Source organism: Amia ocellicauda, chromosome 5, assembly GCF_036373705.1.
Source record: "Amia ocellicauda isolate fAmiCal2 chromosome 5, fAmiCal2.hap1, whole genome shotgun sequence".
In the NCBI taxonomy this organism is placed as follows: Eukaryota; Metazoa; Chordata; class Actinopteri; order Amiiformes; family Amiidae; genus Amia; species Amia ocellicauda.
In genome coordinates, this window is record NC_089854.1 from 29,809,103 (window position 1) to 29,835,420 (window position 26,318).

General features: G+C 39.9%; 1 protein-coding gene across 2 annotated transcripts; it reads right to left on the bottom strand.

Moving 5' to 3' along the window:
- Nucleotides 1–630: 630 nt before the first annotated feature.
- On the bottom strand, nt 631–26,285 carry bsk146 (brain specific kinase 146). 2 transcript variants are annotated; one of them, XM_066704736.1, is made up of 4 exons: nt 25,113–26,285; nt 9,570–9,798; nt 6,916–7,118; nt 631–6,280 (listed from the first exon to the last, which is right to left on the bottom strand). In XM_066704736.1, the coding sequence occupies exons 2-4, from the start codon at nt 9,739–9,741 to the stop codon at nt 5,495–5,497; spliced, it is 1,161 nt and encodes a 386-aa protein (XP_066560833.1). In that variant the 5' UTR covers nt 9,742–9,798; nt 25,113–26,285; the 3' UTR covers nt 631–5,494. The 2 variants fall into 2 exon arrangements, with proteins under 2 accessions (XP_066560833.1, XP_066560832.1); XM_066704735.1 differs by lacking the exon at nt 25,113–26,285 and adding an exon at nt 22,669–22,840.
- Nucleotides 26,286–26,318: the final 33 nt, after the last annotated feature.

Below are 26,318 nucleotides of genomic sequence, written 5' to 3' on the forward strand. Positions count from 1 at the left end.
GGTGTGGATGGCTGCAAACCAATTTGTATGCACAGCGTGTGTCGCATTCAGCACATTTTCAGGGCTATGATGATGGGCTTCAGTGAATTCCACTCTACTGTAACTGCAGATTAAAAGCAAGAAGCCATCGGCCAAGACAGTGAAACAGAAAGCTGGGCGCTGGTCCATTTAACAGTTTACTCAGGCTGGTAGAAAGAAAAAAAGAGGCTGGAAATATTGGTTTAAGACTAGGGTGGATAAATCGCTTTCCTTCTTCCAGTCTCCACCACTGTTCCATGCTCTTCAAATAGGTTTAATTAAACCAATTATAACACAATTCCTTTGAAGTATGCTCTCCATGCCAGGAGTGCAAATATTCACTGCCAACACAAAGAAACTGTCAAAATAGGACACCGCCCCACCACCCAAAAACAAAATAACATATACAAGTCCTTTTTGTGATGGCATTTAAACAGGCAATTTAAATATTAATATTTGTGACTGTTGTACAGATTGTACACTTGCTACTTTTATCACTTCCTTTTACCCAGTTTGAGATTATATAGAAACATTCAGTGATGAATATAAATGTAATCTCTCCGGTCATAGGATGGCATCAGCCTTAAAAGTAACTACACAAAGCCAACAAAATTTCATTTTATCTTCTAAGTTTTAATTAAATTATAAGGAATTTACAGGAAGACAATTGTATTGCAATGACTGAATTAGACATGAGTTCTAGCATCTACCAGCTAAAACTCCACTATAAACATTGGTGCATCAAAATACATCACTTTACAGATAGACAAAGAAATTCCATTACATTACTGGGAACACATTACATAATGACAGTGTGCTAAACCACTATGTCCAACACATTCATTTTTAGCAACAAATAAGGAAATTGGACAGCCTCCATTGTCTGGCAACTGGGCTGGGCAGCTTTTGTTGTTAAAATGACCATACAAGTCAGACCACAATGAGATCAGTTTGAACAAAATCATCACAAAGTACAGTATTCCTTTTGCCTGGAATGCACAGGTTGAGGACACAACATCATGGCCAAACCAATCCTGTCACCAAAGTGATGGGGAAAAAAAAGGTTTCATGTTCTTTTACATTAAACAAAACATTTTCGGATAGTTTCCACGAAAATGCCTTAAGTCGTGCTCTGAATGTTTGCAGCCTGCTATAAGAGGCCCAAAAGGCATACTGCAGATTGCAATAGCAAGAGAAATGTATTTTCCACAATGTATTTCCAGAACAATATCTTAAATTCATGCAAATGTGTCTAGAAAACACAACACACAAATAGTCTATCCAAATGTCCCCCCCTGCTTTTTTTTTTTTTTTTTTTTTTTTTTCCCTTTTTTAGTTTTTTCCTTTAACAAAGCAAAGGTCACTCTTTTCAGGAGGTAATTTATTCTGCTATCCATTGAAGTAAAATTGTGATTTGCTTTTGCCATCCCTTAACGCAATTTGTTTTGTTTACATTTTCAGTCTTGAAACACATTGAAAGATTTCCCCTTGGAAGTTAAATCCGTCAGAACCTCTTTCCAGCTTAAAAAATAAAATGGAAAGGAAAAGAAAACACAGTTTGTACATCACTACAGGGAATATTGGTTATATCACATTGAAATGTAGGAACAAGAGGCAGTCTCCCTATTAAACCCACTTTAATTAGTCAGTGGTTGCTTTATCGAAAGCAGTTAATAACACTTCACAATCAACATCAGCTATTTTTCTACATATTCTCCCTTGATTTGGTTTAACAATAATACAAATACAACAGTATATACAAATACAGCACACAAAATAAAAATTAACATTATTCATTAATTTTTTAATATTTTTTTAGCCCTAGTTAGTTTCAAGAAGTCATAATGACAATCTGCACTCTGGAGCATTATGCAAGAAATTGTGCTACAGCAAAATTTCACAATAAAACTATCTTTTTCATACCTCTAATAAATACAGTTCAATTTTCATTGTTAAGATATGTTTAAAATTCTCCATGCCATTTAAAAAAAAAATGCCCTTTCATACATCTCTTCTGGCCTTATTGGCGTAAAACAAATGTATTCAATTAAATTATAATCTTGCAATAATGTTGCCAAATGTGGAACTTTAAATAAATGCATAAATCAAGAGTAAATGTACATAACTCTCTTATTAACCAATTGGTCTACAATGTATGCATGTCACAGAACTAGTAAACCAAAATGCAGTAAAATGTTCAGATATTAGACAGCCATAATGGAAAATGCATTTATCACCCCCAACCAAAAGTCCCTTTTGTCAAAGATATGTCACTATTTAAACACTGGGTAGTTTAGTGAGTGCACACTAAAGCATCAGGAAAACAGTAAACTGTACACCAGCCACATTAAAATAAAAATTGGGTGAATGTTTTAGTTGAAAGAAAAAAGGGAGAAAAGTACAGCCTGTTAGTTTATCAGCCTGTATAGCCATGTTGACTGATATTATGTAAGTAAACATAATCTGAAAAAACACTAAACCATTCCTTCAGGCAAAGCCTTTGCAAACTCCAACACAGACCCAGTTTCCAAAGGTTGACAAAACAACTGGAAAACGGGTCTGTATAGCAGCTCGCCTGAAGGTTGAAAAAAGTGTTGTTTGAAAAGGATAATCCATTCAGACAAAGTACTCATGAGGTGATTTCCCTGACTTTGAATGCAACTTCCTAATATCGAGTAAAAATGGTCTCGTTTCAGTCCCAGAAGATTGTAATGTTGATTCCAGGGCCTATGCTGCATTCTAGGCTAACCCAGAATCTCTATTTCCTCAGTCACAGCTGTTTAGATTTCCCATTTCCATTATTTAGATTACAACATAAGTTGATATGCTCCCATTATAATATACTCATATCTCAAAGTATTTAATAAGGTATTTGATTTGGAAACAACATTAATACCCCAAAATTACAAGGAGACAATTTAGAGAAAGAGCACTGTTGGAAAATGGTTTTGTCGGAGGCATCCAGTACCTACACTTCAAAAAAGCATGTCATCAAGCATTGATGCTTTTCAGGTCTTTCAAACCTAACCCTAAACACTCTTTCGCTTCGGCAAAAAAATAAAAAGGCAGAAGCCGGAAAATGCGAAAAAATGTATAGATTTCCAGTCGCAGGCATACATAAATTCTCCACCAAGAAAATCCCTTACATTTCAATGAGCTTGATAAGTTTGAACTTTTTGAAAGCATACTCAGAACATTTCACCTCACTGAACCGTCCATTTTCCACACAGCGTAACATTTTGAAACTACAGCCGTGGGTGAGCTAATTGATAGAAGGCAGAGAGGAAGTATTACAGTTCAAAATCTTCTATCGGGTGAAAAGAAGCTCAAACTATTGCATAATACAGTGGTTATATTTCTGGAATTCCATTAAGGACACATGCAACAATATATGAGGATCCATTTGGTCACCCAATGCATTGCGATCTGCTAAAACAGATTAGATTCTCCTTTTCCCATGTTTTGCAAGAGGGGGTTTAATTTTCACTGTGGTATAGATGAGGTATTAAAAAGCACAGCTGCAGAAATGGAATTCACTGTCGTTGCGAACCTCCCTTCAAAACCACCAGTGCACAGTCTAATCTCAAAAGCCTACAGGTAAAGACATAACAAGAGACCAACTAGCAAGACACAAAAGAAAAGCCAACAAAGACCGAAGATGTGATAGACGCCCTACCGGAAGAAAATCTGATTGTTCTCACCAATACAATGTCAGAGCCCTTAGAGAATCAAAGTGGAGGAGGATAAAGTGGATGTCTACCGCAGGTTATACATTTCAATTATTTCCCTTTAAAGCATAGCAGTGTATGTGTTTAGAATACTTTATAATATCTGACCGTGCCTTGTTATTCAGATGGATACTGAAACGAAAGGTAGCTATTCTATATAAACCCATATAGTTGCCTGATATGTCTGATACATGTGGTGGTGTTCATACGTATGGAGACATCAGATACCTCTATGCATATTTTACAGTTGTACTAAAGTCAGTGCATTGACTGAGTTTAGATTTTTTCAAGTTTTCAGTTATGAAGGCATCAGGAGCAATACATACCATTACCTTTCTGATCTCACAAGAGACAATCGCTTCGCCGGACATATTTGTTTTTAACACATAATTTGCAATCATCTGCAACCTGGCTGTGTTTCTTGACTATATATTTTTATCAGTTCGAGACATCTGGCTTTTCAGATGTATGCACATTTATTGCATACAAGCCCCTGATACATTCTAGCTCTGCAACATTCCTGTTCCAGTCAACGAGAAAAAAACCTAGGATAAATACTGTACAGTAAAACCTATCGACTGAATAAATATCACTCCTAGAGCAGATGCTGGCTTTTATGATCAACAAGGTCAGAAAAAAAATGTGTTCAACAGAAGTACATTGTTGCCTTGAGGTTAAAATGATCAGTACCTTTGGTAAGGGGTAGAAACGCAAGCATTTTCCCATTTTAGATGGCTGCACAATGTCGTACTGTGTTTGGCACTAGACCGTTAGCAATCCATAATATTAAAACAAAAAAGTCAAACAGCTGGCACTAAATATACCTTACAAAATAAATAGCAAAAATATATTTCTGAGAATCCAGGATTCAAATAAATTAAGTAAATTAAAGGCCAAAACCTGTTATCTACACTAGTGAAAGTTCAATTCATACGCACATACCAACATACACACGTACATAATACTATAATTCACATTGCATTGACAGTAAACATCACAGCTGCAGTTCACTCCTGGAAACATTCGACAATATAATGTTGTTTTCTTTAAAGTGCTGCATTTCCAACAGCTTCAAGAATAAAAAAACGAAAAGTAAAATGTTTCTTTTTCATTAGCTCTTCATTCTGTGCAAAATTCTCATTCCACCTTCAAGAACCGCTCAAAAGTTGGCTTCCGCCTCAGTGCTCTCATTCTTTTTTTTTCTTTTTTGCAGGAAAACGTTTAACATATTGCTTTAGGAAATTAGATTTTGGTCAACTGTAACAATACCACTTATCAACACAACTAAACTTGCTCTTATGGTGTTTTTTATGTTGTTGCTGTTTCGTTCATTTGTTTGTTTTCAGTCTGACCATTTGTGGTGAAATGCATGAAAACTGTGACGAATATATAGCTGATCATTCGGAGAAATCTCTTCGTGAGGTAATCATTCAGACAGAGGAAGCTGGGTTGGTGGTACAAGGGTCAGAATCGTCATAAGGGATATGTTTTCAAAACCTTCAGATGCAGGCCCTTTGAGATGTTCTCCATCGTTTTGTTTGTTTGCTTTTCTTGTCAATGCTGTTTTTTTTGGTTGCACCCATTTCAAATCGGCACACCTCTGGTGGCATGGAAGCTAAAATGAACGCCACCTACCAACAACTTCCACTTTTTCACAGCGAGATTCCGGAGGGCCCCTTCTCTGTAAAACCTTAAGGGTCAGTCTTGCAGAGGAAAAAAAAGAAAAAAAAAACAGTGGGAAGGGGCTTCTACACACAGATTTCAATGGGAGTGGCCACCAAAATCCTGCTGCTGGTGGTCTCTCGAGAGACACGCTCGTAGCTGTTCGTGGAGGACAGGGAGCTGACCGTCGACATGGAGGAGAAATGTGGCGCAGTCTCCACCATGATGCTGTTTTTCCCTATGCCGCACACGGGCGACAGGGTTTGCTGCTTCATGCGGTCGACCAGGTCCTCTTCGGAGGACGAGGAGCTGATTTCAGCCAGGTGGTTCCCGTTCTCGTTGTCCAGCATCCAGCAGTGGCTAAAGTACCCGAAGACCTCCTTGACGGTGCAGCGTCTCTCCTGCTCAATGGACAGCAGCTTCCTGAACATCCGCAGGGCCTCGTCGGTGAAGCGGCGCCACTGAGACGGGATGGTGCCAGTTCTGCGTCTCTGCCACCTGACAAACTCCTCGTAGAAGGTGTCGGAGGGCAGGGCCTTCTCCCAGGGGAAGTTCCCTGTTAGCATGCAGAAGAGGAGCACCCCGAAGGCCCAGACGTCAGTGCTGTAGTCCACGCAGAAGCCATCGTGCTTGGAAGCGTCGCACAGCTCTGGGGCCGTGTATGGGATTGTCCCACTCACTCTCTTCACCGGCGACCCAGCCCTCCGGGTCATCCCGAAGTCGGACAGTTTGACTTTGCGGCACTCCTTGTCGAAAATCAGAATGTTTTCTGGTTTAATGTCTCGGTGGACCAGTTTCTTACAATGCAGGTAGTCTAGGGCAAGAGCAACCTGGTGGACGCAGCGCTTGGCTACTGTCTCTGGAAGACCCACCTACAGTCGATACAAAGAAAATGCGATTAGAAAAGTACGACTTACAGTGTTCTTCATACACTTTCATACATTACACATGACTGGTTTAATCCAGATTAGGTGGCATATCCTAGTAGTCTCAACAAGACCCAAAGAAGGGAAAGCGGTGTCTTATAGTTCTTTTTTTATTGTTATTTTAATCAGTGATGATTCACTCTGGCTTATTCCCATTAAGTTTCAAATTGAAAAACTGCATTTAAGATCAGGGAAGCAGTAATCGGATCACTTTCTTTGTTGACATGAGATGTGTGTATCCAATGTCCCTATTCCCCAGTGGTCCTGCTCAGTGTAAAAATCAGATAAAAGATTCCCAGTTTTACCGATGGGGGATTAAAAGGTGCAATGAAAAAAAGATCGGATCACCATACAAAAAGCTACAGAATCGGTACTTAATATAAATTGAACCACTTATCCCCTAGACATTAAATCAAAGCCAGCTTTCACATACAGCTAGATTTGTCCACCGATATATAGATTGACATGAAGTAATGGCCATAGTAATAAAACAAGAAAGTGTTTCCACAGTCTTGTTTTGAGGCTTTTGGTTCAATCCCTCCATTACTGGACAGAAAGGGAAACTGTTTGGATCTGCCTACCTGTGGTGGAATGATGTCAAACAGGTCTCCAGCCAGGGCATACTCCTGTGCAAATACATAGTACTCATCGGTCTCAAAGGAAATCCCAAACATGTTGATGATAAAGGGACAGGGAGACAGGAAGAGCGAGATACTGTACTCTCGTAGAAAACTCTTGAGCTTGGTGGTTTTCTTTCGGAGGAATTTCAGGGCCATCTTGGTGCCTGGTTTTCCCAAAAAGAAAAGGGAACAGAACAAATTTGATCGTTTTGTTACTTATTGACAATCAGAGTGTTTCTTTGCATCTGCAACTTAAAAACAACCCAAAGACCACACTCCCCAATTCATCCCAGGCCTCTGCAGGTCATTCGCTCTTTTTCACTTATGGGAAATCTTCATTCTACCCGTCAGCTCGTTATATATATGTTTGATCCAGGTGTTACACTTTCCTAAAAAAATGAGCCGGCCTTCCTGTTTTGGGATCATGTAATTTTCATTCCAATATCAGATTTGTAATCACCTCTGACCATGCAAAGCAATCTCTGGACATCAAAAAATTAGTAGGATATCTGGCTAGTGGCAAAAATGCTTATATATATATATATATATATATATATATATATATATATATATATATATATATATATAAATAATATATTTTCTGGTTGGTGTCCAGACCCACAAAACAAGTTGACGTTTAATATTAAGCAAATGCTGAAGAAACTGTTCTGCCTGGAAGCAACGATAGCCAAACAGGAGTGGATATGACTGTCTACATATGTGTCGCTTTAGATGTGGCAGCATAGTGTATAACCACATTACTGAGATTAAAGGATAAAAAGTGCATAAAAATCACACAGTCCCTTTTGCATGCCAGTAACCCCTTAGACTTCATATATAATGTAAAAGCTCTGGCAAACATGAAACAGTTGGAGCAGACCAGAGGGAATATGCCAGAGCAATCAAAAGGAAGCAGCTCGAGTCCCCTGCTGTGTGTGTGCACGCAGTGACAAATTAGCAGACAGTCTTTAGGAAATGTGTCGAAATATCCTGTGGAAAACTACCAGACAAGTTCAGTCGTTGTGTAACTAAAACGGCTTCCATTTTACCAGCCTATAACCCCTGCACCCCTGACCCAAAAAGGAAAAAAATGTAACCTAACCACTTGTTCAGTTTTATATTGCTGTAAGTGGGCTCTTTACAGAACAAAATGAATAAATACAATTTAGTCTATGCTCTGTAATTATTTTAGACCCTCTTTTACTAATTGTTACACAGCCAAATGCTTTCAGGGTCCCTGCATTTCAAATTTCTTTTCACAGGTCGACATTGAACTCTGCCGTTTTCAATTAATTCCCATCCATTTTTGCAAAACAAAAGGTACAGCAGTATTCTAGCTTGAATTTTGAAGATGTCGAGTTTACAACATCAGCTTTCTCAAATGCCATTATGTGCCTAGTCTTGTGATCTGTAATGGGGGTCCAAAAGCAGTACCCAACAGTACATGAATGGTGCATTTTATATGGTAATTTAAACAGGCACATTGAAAAAGAAAAAAAGCCAATAAAGGCCTTGAAATAACAATCAGTGAAGGGTCTAGTCGTTCAATATTTCATTATATAGCAGTGCATTGCCCAGCATAGGGCTGTGATTCTCTGTTTAAGTCAGATCTGATGTAGTAATACTATGAACATCTCTCCTCTTCTCCCATAGTTTTCTTCACAGACTAAAACCTGTTCTCCGGTATCACACAGTGATGTGAAATGGGTTGATGTTTTGCATTTTGCATTATTTATTTCAAATCAGATTGGCTGTCCAATGGAGTGAGGTACTCTGCATCTTTCTGCTGTAAAGCTCATTTCTTTTGATTTACACAGGCAGGAACCCGTTGAAGGATTTTTAGTCTGAGTAAATCATACACATGATGAAGGCTGACAGACTTCTCGTATGTTTTGTGACCAGGTTCAGCTAGTGTGATTGATCTTTCCAAATATAGTGGGATAGGTTTTCTTGCATTGCATTTTTGCCAGTTCACATGATGTCAGAATGCTCTTGCAGTCTCTCTAAGCCTATGTAGTTCATCATGCTAGTTTCAAAGCATGCAAACTACTAGGCTAAAATGATAATGAGAGACTGCTCAAGAACTTCCAAAAGGGATCCCTGTCTTTGATTGTAATGACTAGATGTTGAGCACATTGGCTGTGTGTGATATTTAGGTTGGGCAGGTTTCATTTAAAGACCAGTAGGATTCAGCTCCGGTGTCAAAACCTTGCTGCTACATAACCTATTGTTCACAGGCCTTCTGATTGTCTGGTTACATCTGCAACTAATTTGGTAATTGACACGTTCATAACCAATTCCAGCAAAAGAGGCTAATGGAAAAAAAGAAGGCTGTGTATGAGGTCAGGAGGCACAGTTTGTAAGTGCTGCGCAGACTTGGTGCATAATGCTTTAGCCGAGAATGATATACTAGCACCACACACTCCCTGGCAAGCTTTAATTAAGTCTTTTAGAAGCCATTTTATGTTGGAATTAAGAAGCCCTGCAACAAGACTAGCAACCTGTTTTGTGTTTAATGCAATAGTGTGAAACGAAGCGGTCACAAATGAACCAAATGTGAACACATGGGCTTATTCTGACATCATAATGGATACCCCCCCCCCGGGAAGACTGACCTCTGATTTTGTGGATGACCAGGTCCACCTTGCCATATGTGCCCTTCCCCAGCTCCCGGATGACTTCATAGTATTTTCCCACATCCAGTTTCTCCAGATTCTGGGCAGCAATGTGCTGCAGTTCCTCCAGGATGTCTATGGGGGCTCGGGAGACCAGGGGGGAGGAACTCATTCTGCCTCTCACAGAGCAGGGCGGACGCAGGGGCTGGCGATCTTCTGGATGGTCTTACTGTTGAGACACGAAACACAGAGACCTAATTGCTGATGCCTGCCTGGGTTCAGAAATGAGACATAGCTAAATCAAAGTGATATCTGAGAATGAAGAAATAGTTATCAAACAGCCTTCACAGTTATATCAGATCCACTAAACAAACAGGGAAAAAAAAAAAAATCTGAAGAAACTAACAGCCTTTCGGGATTTCTAAGTCGATACCTTCCTGTCCAGAACTTATGTTATACTGTATGTCTTATAAGAACTGTTTGTCAGACATGATGTGTGGCTCAGACATCACATTTTAAAAGAAAACTGCGACCCTGTGTTTGTTTTGTTTGCCGTGATTGAAAGGGATTTGAGATTGTGTTACCTTCAGTAATAATGACAGCAGCTGTTCAGTGTCTACTAAGTCACTTCCACTAATTGACATGTATTTACCCTGTTTCACAGTTTTACCGGCCCATTGCTATTCCCAAGCAACTTGGGAAAATAGACACAAAAATGTGTTTAATGAAGTCATGAAATGGACCCTAAAGATGCACTAGCACTTGTCAGTGCAAATGTAATAACAATAATAATAACAATGAATGAGGATCACCAATGCTAACACCAATGCTCCTCTCCTTCATATCTAAACGCTGAAAATTGAGGTATCCATGTCAGCACTTAATTACATTTTAGTTACTATTACTGTTTTTGTTTTTTAAATTTTCTTTAAAACAAGCTGTCACACACTATACAGGCTCTCCCACACATGTAACTTAAAGCAGTGCTGTAAAATATATATATATATATATATATATATATATATATATATATTTTTAGATGCAGAGAACAGGTTCTGTATAAAAGCATACGTTTTACAATGCACTTCGGTCATGATCTATTAATCAGCCTCACACTTCATGCTTTGTTACATTTATGTGTGTGAGTGTGTGCGCAATAAAATAATACCCTACATTACATAACTTCAAATGATGTGGTCTCGGGCAACTCATTTCAAATGAAAATCTGCTTATTCTATACTTAATTTTCCTCTTTGTTATGCTTTTATTATCATTTCTATATGGATAAATAAATAGGTGCTGCAATTTCTTCATAAGCTCAGTGTTACGTAACCATCCAATACTGCATTGAATGCATGTATGCATCTTTTCAGCGGGACTGACTGAAATGTCGACCACTGCAAGCCTCCATTTCCAGTTATAATAAAACAGTACAAAAAAATATTTAAAACTCCAGAAGAGAAAAAGAAAGTCAAAACAAATCCCTTGCTACAGTAAGATCAGTCACATTCTGCGCCCATTCCCAAACTCAAACAGCGTCTCCTTTTCCCGGTCAGATTCTTGGGCTGGTTACATAAGACAGTTTATCACTGGCTCACAAAATATGAGCCTTTGCAAGTGATATACTGCGCTGGATTCAAAGAACGACGGTGGCAGACTGTAGCTGCTTTTACAAATTATTCTTGTGTTAGGAACATTTATAGACCGTCGTTGGCTGCTGTAAAAGGCAGAGACAATTTGTTCTTGTTGGAAAATCAGAACCGCTTAGCTTGCCCCACAGGTTACTGTACATGGCAGCTGTGTTGGCGTTGTTGTTTCATTCTTTTTTTGGAAATGATTTCTGTTCTTCTGTTATGCCACATAATAGTTACCCTTTACTGATTGTATAGATCTCACAAAAAAATCCATCACTTCCCCCTTACGAAAGTGTATCAGGCAGTATTCTTCAATGTCGTCCTCAAGGACCAACACATTTCTGATTTTTCATTCCACTTCAGTTTTAAATAAGGAAACAAGTATTTATTCACTTAACTCAGCTTTCCTAGCTCCAATACATGTGATGATTTCAGAAGATCTATACATCCATACATGTATAAGGAGGTCTTGCTGGATTGTGGCTCTCTAAGACAATCCATAAAAACCTGCAGTGTTTTTTATACTGAAAGCTCATGTTGTTTCTCAAAAATCTATCTGTTACATAAAAGCGCTGGTGGTTTAATCATTAAAGATAAGTCTTCATAAAAAAAAAAAAAAAATCTGTTGAATGTGGCAGATAGAGCATGATTCAATCCATCTATAGAAAACATTTGTGCATCATTTAAGGAACTGTTTGGGTACAAGTAGTTGAAGAGCCCTTTTGGCTACATCACAGTAGAGAGATAGCTATTAACTTGAAACCTGCAAACCTATCACGAATCAGAACTGTATTAAAAGAAAAAAAAAAACTCATACCTGCTTGGCTTGAGCCAGGAAATGAAATTTCAACTATCGCTTTCGCCAAACCAAGTAGGAAAAAAAAAAAGTTGGAGAGGCAATTAGACTGTTTTGCGCTTCAGACTAACACACTGATTCAACCCACATGCAGATGGCTTTGTCATCAGAATACTCATTTCACTAGTGTCCCCAACAGGATTTTAAAAGCACTAAGCTGTACTGTGAGAGATTCACTCATTAAAGAAAGAGCCTGTTTTCTTCAATGAGCTTTCTAGAATTTACATCCCACCTCAGAAACAGGCTTGAGTGTGCCCCCTTTGTAATGAATATCTTAAGCAGCACAAGTTTGATTTTTCAACAGCAGCCAACTCCCCCCTGCTTGTGCACTGGAACTCTGTGCAAATTCACAAACTACGGCCACTTTCTTCCTGTGAATCCAACAGCACCCAGTGAAATAGTCTCGATTTGCACATCATCCATCTGCAGTGAAGAAGTCATCCTCTGTCACGTTTCTGAATTTAAGGGCTAGGCTTAATTCTCTTGCTGTGGTATTCTTTCAAGGAACGCAGAACTCTCATTTCTCACATGGCAGGAAGTAGGCGGATCAAATAGCCCTTAGCTCCTGTGATTGTGAACTCTATGATTACAATACTGCAGAAAGGGCTTCTAGGCAAGCTTGACAGATTTCCACATTTTCAAAACTATTTCTTCCTTAATACTTTTTTCTCTTATTACGATTAAGACTGATGGGAGTTATTGTCAGCACACTAATTTATCTCAGTAAAGTGATGTAAAATAACGAGACCAAGCCTAAACTTTCACTTAACCTGACCCTAACCCTAAAACTAACCTATGCTTAATTGTAAATGTACCATAGAAATTGTTCCCATGGTGAAAATTACAAAATGATCATGGTTTAGTCATTGCTTCCCTAAATTCCTTTCAATTTCACATCGGATTTTACCATCCTTCCTAGCCAATGTCATTCTCATTCCTAACACACAGATACTGTAAGTGTCTCAGTGCCAAACAGTAAAGGATACACAAATGCAACAAAGAAATGAGGGCTTGTGCACAAAGTGAAGGCAGCCAATGGCATATTTATACAAAGGATTATTAGAACACATTTTTGCCGTGATGGTCCAGCCATACCAGTGAATCACACCTGCAAAGAAAATAAGGTGCCCTTCTTTCACCAGCACATCACACTCCAGTCTCGGCAGCGGAATTTCCAAAAAGGAGAATGTATTTAATTTGAAAAGCCATCAACCCAATCAATATATAAATGTATTCCTGTCCTATGCTACAATGCATTTGTACACAGTAAAGTAAAGCAGTATGCAGTAAAGCAACATGGTGATGCATGAGCACTAATAGACATGTGCTGGGGCTTGCTTTGACAGCCCCCCTCTGGTGCATCCCACATGGGTTTACAGGGCAGAAAACAAGGCCAGATGGGCGAATGGCTTTCCTTTAGTTCTTGGCTTTATCTTTTGCTGTGAGGCTGATTTTGGGCTGTACACGGTGTTTAATTAGACACTTCTGAGCCCTTATTAGAGTAACTGCAGTGCTAACATACCCAGAGGTGATTAACTAACTGAGCTTGTGAGAAAATGAAAATGGGAACAGTTTAAACTGCTGAGCAATTGGGAGTCTGGCTCCCTGCATCTCAGGCCCTGTCTGTATTGAAACGACCCCAGGGGAAGAGCGAGCGAGAATCCTTATAGTATCAGCAAATCGACCTTTGATGTTCTTCAAATCCTATTCTTAAGTAAGGCGGCAAAAAACAACAACTGAGCATTTAGCTGTAATAATCATCTAAGCCAAATCAATAACTCAGAATCTACAGGTACCAATTGCACCAAAAAAAAAAATCTAATTAATAAACAGCAAATGGAGAATTCATATTCCAAGTGGTTATGTGTACACTTGCTCTCAGTATAAACAGTGTACTGACTCAGTTTGACATTTAGCCATGGCAGCTGTACTGTGGGTGCCTGTGTTTTGAAATCCCTGGCAAAGCACCATCAGTTTTCACAATTTTTTCCATTCAAAAACGTGTCAGAATATGAAGCACAATCAAGTAGACAAAGTAAAATCTTAGACAACAAGGTACCCCAATACAGTAACCATTTTGTCTTTATTCCTATTTTATACTTTTCCAATGTATCTGGGAATGTGAAATTTCACTTACAAATCCCCCTGCAAACAAGCAAACGAAAAAAAAAAAACATAATACTTTGAGTTCAGGCTTTATATTTATGTTGCCTTCTGCAACTCTTCTACAACTGTTTCTACTGACTCCTGCAATGTATAGTCTTTGGCTACAGATTTGTTCTCCCTCTCATGGATTGTCACCTTGTTGTGGTAGAGAGGCTTGTGTGCCTCAGTGAACTGTAGAACTATGCCAATGGGAGCTTAGCTCCTGGTAGGTCTAACCATGTTGGACAGGTCAAAGGGTAGAGGGCTAACTAAAGGACAATCACTGGTCCTCCAGGTTGGGGGAAATCGAAGCAAGAACACAAAATGCCACAGATACCCAAGGAGATTCAAGAAGCAGCATTAGTAGTATGCCCAGGGTCAAACCCCTTCAAGGGATGCTGCTTTGGGTGTGAGAAGGAATCTTCTGGGTCCAAAACAAGTTACTAAAATTGGAGCCTGGAATGTAAGATCTATGTACCAAGCCTCAAAGACCGCTCAGGTAACCAAAGAGATGGACTGGTACAGAATTGACATCCTTGGCGTGAGCGAGTGCCGATGGACAGGGTCGGTTAAAATCATAACATACCATCATATACTATGGTAGAGATGACGGCCAACACTCGGAGGGACTGGCAATAGTCATGAACAAGTATGTAGCAAGTGCCCTGATAGAATGGGAACCAATCAATCAGAGACTGATTAGAGCCCCCTTTAATTCCCCCTACAGTAAGTTGACTATCATACAGTGCTATGCACCTACCAACTAAGCTGATAATGACATTAAAGACACCTACCATGAGGCCTTAAAAGCACCTCTCTCCAAAACGCCACAGCATGATGTGCTACTGATCTTTGGGGATCAAAATGCAAAAGTATGTAGGGACAAAACCAATTACGACAGGTGCATGGGGAATGAAGGCTGTGGCACCATGAATGAGAATAGAGAAAAACTAGCCAGCTTTTACATGGCCAATGATCAAAAACCAAATCGGCCAAATCATCATCAATGGGAAATGGGTAAAATCTCTCTTGGACACAAGGGTCTACAGAGGAGCAAATGTCTACAGTGATCATCTCTGGCTGCTAAGATCAGACTGAAGCTCAAAAGACCAGAAGCCAAAATAGTAGTAAGAAAGGTCATAGACATTGACCAGCTAAAAGACCCTGAAAGTTAGACAGAAATTCACCATCAGACTCAGGAATAGATTTTATGCCCTGGAAACTCATGAGCCAGAGAGTGATAACATCATAGAAATGAAATGGGATAACACTTTTTTTTTTTTTTACACTGATACAAGTGAAAAGGTACTGGAATACAGGAGACAAAATCACAAGCCATAACTAAACCAACATGGAAAGCAACAGATGAGAGAATTGAATTAAAGGGAAAAATCATGAATACAAGATCTACTCAAATCAAAAAACAATTACAGATTGAATTAAATCAGAAAGATAAAAAAGTTAAGAAAATGTCTAGAAATGACAAACAAGCTGCCCTTGAGTACAAAGCAGAGATAGTTGAACAAGCAGCTGCCAGGGGCGAGATGAGCACTGTATATAAAATTACAAGGGAGTTCAGTGGACAGAAGAACCAGACACCACCAGTAATGGACAAGTACGGGAAAGTGCTGCCAATTGAGAGAGAACAAGCAAACTGATGGGTGGAGCACTTTGAAGATACTGGTATACCAGAAAAACAACAGCTATCCATTAACACAGACCCACCAACCAAAGATGAAATCACAAAGACCATCAAGGAAATGAAATCAGGAAAAGCACCAGGCTTTGATACTCTCCATGCAGAATTATTAAAAGTTGACACAGACATAGCCTCTATAGCTCTTGCTGGTCTCTTTCAAAACATATGGAGGGAAGAAATGATCCCAGAGGACTGGTCAAAGGGGATGATTGTCAAGATTCCAAAGAAAAGTGAACTTTGAAACTGTGACAATTGGAGGGGAATAACACTTCTGTCCCTTACAAGCAAAGTCTTCTGCCGAGTCTTACTAAACCGGATTGACAAAGCTATAGATTCAAAGCTATGAAAAGAACAGGCTGAATTCAGGAAAGGAAAGGGCTGCATAGATCAAATATTGAGAAACTTTGAGAAACATCATAGAGCAAAGCACTGAATGGAAAGCCCCACTATATATTAACTTCACTGACTTCAAGGCTTTTGACAGTGTTCACAGAGAAGACCCTCTGGAGGATTCTGAAACAAAATGGCATTCCACTAAAAATAGTGAAGCTCATTAGTTGCTTCTATAAAAACTTTAAATGTACAGTGCTTCTTAACAAAAACCTGACAGAGTGGTTCACTGTTGAGACAGGCGTGCATCAAGGCTGCATAATATCACCTATCTTGTTTTTGGTGGCCATTGATTGGGTGATGAGAAATACCACTAAAGATATTCCTCGGGGCATCCAGTGTACTATGTTCCAGTCATTAGAAGATCTCGACTTTGCTGATGACATAGCTCTCTTATCATCTAAACAAAACCACATGCAAGACAAGACCACAAGACTCTGCCACTTTGCCAGCCAGCTTGGCCTTCAAGTCAACATAAAGAAGAGTCAAGTACTCAGAATTAACACCGCACAAACCACCCTCATACATACTGAGGGAGTAGATCTAGAGGAAGTTGAGGACTTTACCTACCTAGGCACCTTGGTCAGTCAGGAAAACTCCACCACTAAAGATATTAAGAGCAGACTCAGCAAGGCCAGAGTAGCCTTCAAAAGACTTAGGAACATCTGGAAGTCTACACAATACCAGGTCAAAACCAAGATCAGATTCTACTAATGTTAAATCGGTGCTGTTGTATGGTAGTGAATGCTGGAGAGTTATCACTCCCTGCCTTCCTCAATGGATGTCTGAATCTGTCAGATATTTTGGCCAAATAAGATATCTAATTATGACCTGTTCAAACACACAAACACCTGCTGCATTACAACAGAGATTAAGAGGAGGAGACTCGGATGGTTGGGACACATCTTGAGGATGGAGCAAAGTTCTGTGGCTAGGACCATATTACGCTGGACACCACAAGGCAAAAGACCTAGAGGCTGCCCACATAACACCTGGTGCCAAACAGTTGAAAAGGATGAAAAGTGGATGGATTTGACCTGGGGTGAAACCAAAGTAAAGGCGAAAGACAGAAAAGCATGGAAGTTTCTTGTTTCCACCTTATGCTCCTCTTAGAGCGAAAGAGGATAAGTACAGATGTGTTCTGAACTGTGAAGCATTTCCAATATTTCTGGAAGGTCCTGTGTATATGTATAAGCCAATACCTATACCAGTATAAATAAACACAAACATGGTAGTTGATAACTTACTTTATTTTGATACACAGCAAGGTTGCAGCTTCCGTGCATTTAAAGAAAACTCACTGGCTTTTGATTTCAACATTGATTGTGTATAATACCATCCAGATCTGGAGTAAAACTGGTTTGATTCTGTGTTTTACATGTTGTTTGTTTCTTTTAGCTAATAATTATTTCACTTTGTTACCATACAACAATTTTATTTTGGTTTTCGTTCCTATTAGTTCTGTTGATGACTGAACTATCACATTCATACAATAGCGATTATCGGACTATATATCTCTGTAATAAAAACAAATAAAGGCACAAATGGCGACTTGCCACCACTGCTACACCTTATCCATCCTTTCCTGTCTCCTCCTAAATCTGGGAATCAATCAACAACCCAGGCTCTAGCTGGTCAAATAACGACCTGCATGCCAATTCTGAAAAGGCACTGGAAATCCCACCTCCACTCAAGCATTGACCAGCATGTGGTAATCGGCAAAGGTTAATATGGGTACAGTGCTCGTGCCATCCTTGGCTGACTCCCCTGACAACCTAAACGTGAGTCCAATAAATTATCATACCTTAATGATAAAGAAATGATGGTCACAAGAAGCAATCATGATAATCCACAAATTGCAATAAATTCAAGGGGCTGTGATAGTAACTAGTACACACTTCTACACGGACATCTGGACAAAGGGGTACATAAATATCAGGCAAGAGCAGACCACCAACAGGTCTGTAAGGGAAAGCATCAGAATCACAGTCAAAGCAAACATTTAATGGACACATGAGCCTGCTTAATTACATCTTCTGTCAAAGACATGGGAAATTATTTTTAAAGTAAGCATTCTCCCTTAAAAAAAGATCTTAATGAAAAAGACCATTTGGTAAAGAAAAGCTTTGGGAGTTTCTTATGATGTAACAGATCTGTGTGAAATTAATTTTGCACAAATGTCTTGATTTTTTGGCAATACCCTCATTCCAGATTTGTCTCTCTTTGTAAGTGGACAACTGGGGTGTCACTGTGAATTAATAATTTATAAATCCTGATGGTTCCTGGAATAATATTCATTCTGATAAAATTACACGTACACAATGTTAAAAAAAGTACTGATAGAAAATAGTACAAAAACAAACAAAACAAAAAAAGCATACCCAACTAACACAATGACTAAAACACAGTTGTTCTTTGTTTAGAACAAGTCCTCTGATAGGATGACATAAAGATGAGAGAATTTAGCCAATCAAACGTAACAGAACCGTGTGTGCTGTGCCAGTATGTTTTAGTTTGTTGATACATACTATGGCCTCAACATACAATTAAAATATACATATTAAAGGTGGAGAATCTGTCATTTCATATTCCATGGAGCTCTGTTCTTCAAAGGCTAAGATTAAGGATGTTTTTGTTGCCTGATTAAGATGAAGAAAGACAGCTAGTAAAGGAAGATACAATCAATAGCAATAGGCCATTTTCCTTCCATATTCTGACAGTAAACAATGCGATTGACCTATATTATATCCCCCTCCCCTATGCCATACAAGCTCTTTGATCAGTTTTCTAACAATCCGACTACCACAGTGCTGAAGATCTCCCATGAATGGATGGTTTTAAAGAACTAATTTTTGAACAATATTTCTAAAAAGAGGTTTTTGTTTTTTTTCTTCAGGATTAGGCAGAGAAGACCAAGCCATTTTCTTTCATGTCCGTTCACACAGCAGTTGGTTTATAATCCCAATAAAGAGAAACTAAATACTTTTTTCAGAGTCTGTGAAATGAACGCCCGCCTTATGTTAAAATCAATTTTCTGCTTATTAAGACACCCAGCCACAGTATCTTCAAAAAGCCATCAACATTCCCTCACTCCTCAGAAAATATATACACCCAATCAGTCTCTGATAAACATGAGTGGAAAACATTGATGTATTATTAGGCATATTTACATTAGATTTCATCATTTGAAAGGGAAATGTGTGGCAACTTCTCTGGTTTACCCCAATGGCTTGGGAAACGCCACAGGCTGTGATTAGTCAAACTGTGACAAGGCTATATACAGCACATAGCAAGTTTGCATAGTAACAAACCAATCAGCTATACAATCACTACACAACCCAATCAGCTATAATTCCATTATAATGTCCGTTATACACATCAAACCACTACAACACAGCATGAGATTTGGCACCATGAAACAGGGCTTCTGTCGGGTCCTGGGTGGATATTTCTTTTGCTAGCTAGTTAGTCTTGGCTTCAAAAGGGTTTAATGTATTCTTTTACATTATTGTATTTTTTTTTTTTTTTTTAAGACATCTGATAACAACTAGAAAACCATTCCTAATGTATGGCTCCTGGGTAACACCAACACTTCCCGAGTCATTAAAAACATTTAGTGTTACCTCAACCCTGCTGTATTTTTAGGAACCACATGTGGCTCATACTTTACACATGCATACACAGGCTTGTACAAGTACAATTAAGCCTCCTCTTTGACGCCAAATAAGGCTGTAAAATGGCTACATAACAGTATAATATTTTTCTTTCAATGCCTGTTCGTGCTCAGATTCGTAGACTGGTAATCAAGGTGGGGTTCAGGAGATGCATTCAGTTGCAAGCACACCATTTTAGGCCGAGGTGTGGTTAGTTCGAGAGTATTTTGCAGGACTGAAGCGTATCCTCTCTATTCCAGATGAGGCTGTTCTACCAGGCTACGCTATTTTGATCTTTCACGCACATTAATCCTGTTGCTAAGTACTGCACCCAGGCTAGAGTGAGCAGAGCCAGGTTATTTACATCTAAATAAAGCCTTGTTTGTTTAAGAGATGATGCAAAACACATCTGGCAGGTTTTCACTTTCAATTACTTTTTTTTTTTTTTTTTTTTTTAGCAGATTACACCAAATTAGGTTTGTTTCATCACTCACTTGTGCAGCTAGCAAAAAATAAGCGCTGCTTCATTTCACTTGCTTCTGAAGAGCTTGGAAACAACAGTTTTATGTCAGTATAATGAGCAGAAGTTTCTGGCCCTATATTTTTTAAGAAGAAATTTAAAAATACATATTGGAAACAGTCAATTGGATTCAAAAATATTACTGTAAGTTTTGACTGCGTTCAACATTATTCCATCCATTACCAGGAATTTTCTGATATGATATTAGTCATGCTTTGGGTTTTTATTTACGCAGTCGCATACTGTTTTCCACAATGATACACCCACACTAAAGTTAAATAAGCCTGACCCCAGCGGCCACTTTAAACCTCAAAGGTTAATAAAGAGAGAGATTCCAATCTGCAGAGCCCTGATAAGCCTATGGCTTCTGGAAGATGTTTGCGCCAGGGCTGCTGGTTGCTGGCTGCCTGCTTGAACAATTTCTCAGATGACTTTTCGAGCACATCAGAGGTGCAGACATTGGCAGTACTTCAGCCGCTAAATTGTATTGCATTTTCTCTGCAGAGCTGGGAGACCATTGCCATCCTGCCTTCTCTCGTATGAGTGAGCTACACACTGAATCGAGCCATTCTTTAGGTGTACAGCTTTTTTCCACCAAAGTGAAAGGCAGGTGAGAGGTGCAGGTCAATCAACAAACCTCCTTTTCTCCCCCTTGTGTTTTCAGTTGCCAGGGAGGAAAATGAATCCTATTTCCCATTCTCTAATCCAAATAATATTTATTATAATATCTTTTCAAAACCAAGGGTGGTCCTCATGCAGCCTTGGTAGCATTTTCTTCTCATTAACTGTGTCATGTCCCCTGTTTACGAACACATGAAAAGATATGCAGCTATACGAATGCACTGGCAGCCACTGAGTCAAGTGTCAACTGGACCGATTTATAGGGAGCTTGTTTTTCAGTGCTCGCTAGTCCCTGCTAAGGGGATATCCAGACACGTATTTCATTTGACACAATAGGACAGCGCATACAGGACCGGGCTGCACGTTTACGCTCACATGGCCAGGGCTGTGCTTCCTAGACGCACAAGATCAGGATTGCGCTTTTCACCGTCTTCAACACCTGGCCAATTTCCAGCCCCGTCCTTTTGTTAGCCTTGAGATTTGCTTTGCATGGTGTGCACAGTGTCCTGATAGCAGTGAGATTTGCACAAGGAGAGGCGTGTCGTGTTTGTATTTATTTATTTATGTATTTATCCCCAGAGACCGTGTGGAAGCAAGGTATCAACACAGAAAAAAGAAAGAAAGAAAAAGGATGGGGACAACACCCGCTGACAAGGTTGTACAACAGCATAGCATGATCAGTTGTGCACATTACGTGATGCACCTTAAACAGAGTTGCTGTTATTACCGTGCATTGTGCCATATTAAATGAGTGCCACCGGGTGCCAGAAAATGTAATGATTGTGGCAACCAGACAACAGTATTTAAAGCATGTAGGTGTTTGCATACGTGCATAAACTGTAGTAACACACAACGTTTTGGCAACATTTAACAACGTTGCAACGGCCTGACAACGTTAGATGTTGCTTGGTCCAAAATTAAGGTTGTGGCAATATTGCTGAAGTCTCACTCGATAACACTGCTGCAACGTTAAATTGTTACATGGGAAGCAGGGAGTGATATACAATGTGGCTACATGTATCTGTGTGTGCGCATAAACATAACCGAAATTAATTCACGCGTATGAAAATCCTCTCTGGTCTCTACATACTGACATATTGTAGCCCTTCGCCATAAATGCGCTACTGTGTTTGCAAATAAATCACCTCATTGTTCTGCAATACCACTGCATTCTCGCTTTCTTACAATAACATACACGAGATCCCAGTCTCGACAGCTAGAAAGTGCAAAGGTTAACAACAAATAAACAGAACAACAAAAGTATCAAGACGTTACTGTCATATTGCAAATTTATATCGAATGCATTATTTCATGTTGTTTACATTGCAAAGAATAGTCAAATGAAAAAAACGAAAAAACGGATTATGTCTCAGCGAACATGAACAATATTTATAAGGCTTACAAATAAATAATATTTCCTTCGCATGCCAACATATTACGTAACAAAACAAGAAAGGGTCTCTAGACGAGACACTGCTGCTACCTTAGAAATAGTCCTGACAACAAGTATAAGCAGAAATATTTGCACACAACGCAACCCTGCGAAAATATCCATTATTATCCACAGAGCTGTGCACTTACCTTTGAATGTATAATGCATGCACAGCCTTTCGCTATCTTGCCGTTTCAAGCAGAAAACTTAAATCAACGGGTGCTGTGGCGGGGGGCTCCGGTTTTGCTAACTGCTGTGACAGCCGCTGTGGCTCGTGCTGCGGCGCGACGCTCTGCCGGCAGCTGCGCGAGGCTCGGGCTGCACGGGCTCCTGCGCCGCCCCGCCGTCTCGCGCTCCGGTCCCGGATGAGCCCCAGCCAATCAGAGGAGCCGCGGAAGAGCCCGCCCACCGCAGCCACTGGCCAATGGCCGTGCAGAGCGGGGTTGGAGCACGGCGAGCCCGTCCGCTGCCTCCTGTCTCCATCCAGATTACCGGCGCTATGGCTTCGGGAGGCAGCGCTCAGGAGATGAGTCAAGTGCGGGACAGCCCAACCCCCAAAATAAGAGAAACAAATGCAATTTACCATGCACACATTTTCTTCCCATCTGCTTAAGGTGATCCCAGTTGTCTTCCATATGTAGCACTAATAATGCCACCAATGTATGTTTGCAGTGGCTACATAGATTCATTGGCAATTGCTGTGCGCTTTGCATCACAAGGAATGTTGAACATCATGTTAGAGGAGCCCAGCACTGTCAATATATCCGAGGAAGTGTTGTCGAGCGAAGCCTATACACACACAATAACAAGCCCGCATTTCACCGCCTATGATGGGTACTGTCCCTAGGGAGGGGCACAGACGCTTCTGCACTCGTCTCCCCTCCCCTCCCCTCTATATGCATACAGTGACGGGTGGAAAGAGGGAAAGGCTATAATCATCATTACAATGAAATACCTGAGCAGAAATGGTCGGAGTTCAAAGGGACAGTGTTTTTTGACAAGTCGGTCCATCAGAAGTGTGATGATTAGTGAGTGACAGCTCGCATGTCGCTCTGAAGGCGCTGGACTGAGAACTCGGGTTTGCGTCACAGTAGAGCGGCGGCTGATTTAAGGTGGAACGGCAGAGAGCCAGCTCTCCTGCCCCCTTATCAATACTGCAAGCGCTTCATATCATCTTACAAAAAATATAGACCAAACAAAAACGGCTTCCAGGCTCCTGTTATTTAATGACGCATTACATGAAGTCCCGACTGTACTATTCTGTGGATTTTTAATTTTTAGTACAATTTCTGCCAACACCTGCTTTCTAAACAATTGTGCTATACTATAGTGCCAATTGAAATGCTGCCTATAGCTCTAAATGAGAAATAGAGGACACATGAAGGTTGGTTCTCGTCTAGCCACGTAATTGGATGCTGGGAGTCACAGAAATGCACATACAGACAGGCTACAGAAAGAGATGCAGACGACACGCATCTTCTGGTTTTAATAGTACATAATGTGTCATCCTCAACTTTTTTTTTTTAAGTTAATTAGCTTTTATACCTCAACAAATCCATATCATTATACATTCTGTGCTAAGGGATATGCATTTGTTGCATATGCTCTTAACCAAGATGCATTTCACAATTTACAACAACAATAATAATAATAATAATGACAGAAATGTAACGAAAATGTGAGCGACATTTAGCTACTTTGATAAAGGCAGGAGGATCCTCAGCCTACACTTTAAAAAATAAAAAGTGAATACATGCCAGAAACAATTGTGTAATTTACATTGTTTATTTTACCACAATACGCTTGTTTTTTATAAACACCAAATTATTCCACTGAACACGTTTATTGTAATACTCACTCCCTTAGTCCTCCTGTTGCGTTAGCCTACACTTTTGTTCATTAGCACTCAACACCTTAAAATGCATAACTAGTAAATCTTGCCGTTAAGTTGTTTTGGAAACCATTATTTGTTTCACTTCTTCGACACAATGTGGTGCATGATGTATTCACAACAAACACATACTTATAATTCACCCCCCACACTATAATCTGCATTGCACGTACGTGTGCGCACAGTGTATATTGCATACTACACATGCATGCCAGCTGGCCGATACCAGGGGCTCCTTAAATGCCCGCTGCAGGTTTGTCTTGCAGCTGGGAGGTTTGCTCTCTGTACTGCGATTGCTTTGGGGGGACAGTCGCAGAATACAAATCGTTTGCAAACTGCGTAAATCAACATGTAACTAGATCGTTATATGACCGGGCTAAGATGTTTTTTATGGCAGGCGGGGAGAGTTCATAAATGATCTAGACGTTGCCAATCAAAACACAAATGCTGAAGTTTGAACGTTTACTGTCGTTATCACTAACCATTCAGCAACGCTTCTGCTAAACCAAAAGCATGCAAACGAAAAAAAAAAGAGAGCGAAAGAAAGGAAGACAAACAAGCAATTGTTAGACGTGTCAGAAACAGTGATCTCAACAACCCCCTGGACTGAAACGTGACTAAACTTTTAAAGAGGTGCACAGAAGCCATGCGTTGTGTTTTTTGGTCTTTGTTTTTTGAAGAAGAAATTTCAGTTGTACTTACTTTATAACTTCAATTTCAGATGCTTCATCCCAAGAGGGGGCTCGGTGGCTGTGTCTGAAGTGTATAAAATGCGATCTTCACATCAGATGCTCATTCATCTTTCCATTCAAGGTCTCTCAGACGCAGGACCTGCGTCACTGCACTGCTTTGGTATTCAGCCGGTAACAGGGCTGCTTTCAGGACAAATTAGGTGATTATTTTTCAATGCAGGAGAGAGCCGAAGAAAGATTACAAGGAATGTGAAACAAACACACTACCGTTGATGTCCCAAAGTACAAGCAAGCATAAACAGCTGGATCTTTCTTGACAAACGGCGTTCATGCATTTATATTCAGGGCATAAGTTCAGCACATAATCAGGTTTATTGTGAGGCAAGATTTTTGGAAGGGGTTGGAAAACGCGGACACACCTCACATTTGACAGCGTGTGTAATGCATATAAATGTGTTCATATGGAGGCATTTTATAAAACCTCCAAAAAGGGTCTGGTGGGCTGTCCATTCAGTGTACACGTAGGAGGTCTCTCTACTGGGCATGCAGCAGAATGCGAACGTTATTGACATTCCGGTAGTGTTTTCTGCACTGTAACACAACTGACAAAGAGCGGCGGATACAGCGATTAACTGTAAAGACAACGACAGTGTTACTTCTTATTCGTCAGTAGCATTTTTATACATGTAAAATAAACTTTCCGCATATACAGGGTTAATCTCTCTTCAGAATGGAGTGTATTCTGAGCAGTTATTTAGTGACTCGTGTGAAATGCAGCACAGAAGCATCCTTTTGCAGTATTTTGGTGTCTCTGATGTATCCTTTTGACATTAACGAGAACAAAACGCGTTTTTTGGTTATTTTTTCGGCAGGAAAGCAAGTATATGTCAACGCCATTGTGCATGAAAAAGATGAATCAATAGCAAATTGTATGAATGAACCACAATCTACGTGAGACCAACAGCTTGGATGTTCAAGATGTCTTAGTCATGCCTGCACTCACAAGGAAGTGACTTATGGTTGCATGCAATCATAGCATCTTTCAGCTGATGAATCTAATTGCAAAACACTGCCAGAGCTCAGGAGAAGGTGTTGGTGGAAGAGCAGAACAAGTGAATACTTTCAAGCCCTAAAACCACATCAGATGGAACATGATTGCATAGTTCCCACCCCAACCCCCACCCCAAAAAGTACAGCACACACTTACATTTAACAC

What these genes read in the sequence shown, in the direction of transcription:
- bsk146 (XM_066704736.1), bottom strand. Translation starts at nt 9,741, where the DNA reads ATGAGTTCCTCCCCCCTGGTCTCCCGAGCCCCCATAGACATCCTGGAG. An exon ending in GGTCATCCACAAAATCAGAG is followed by an intron (nt 7,119 to 9,569) that starts GTCAGTCTTCCC and finishes TGGGAAAACCAG; the next exon opens with GCACCAAGATGGCCCTGAAA. An exon ending in TTGACATCATTCCACCACAG is followed by an intron (nt 6,281 to 6,915) that starts GTAGGCAGATCC and finishes TATCGACTGTAG; the next exon opens with GTGGGTCTTCCAGAGACAGT.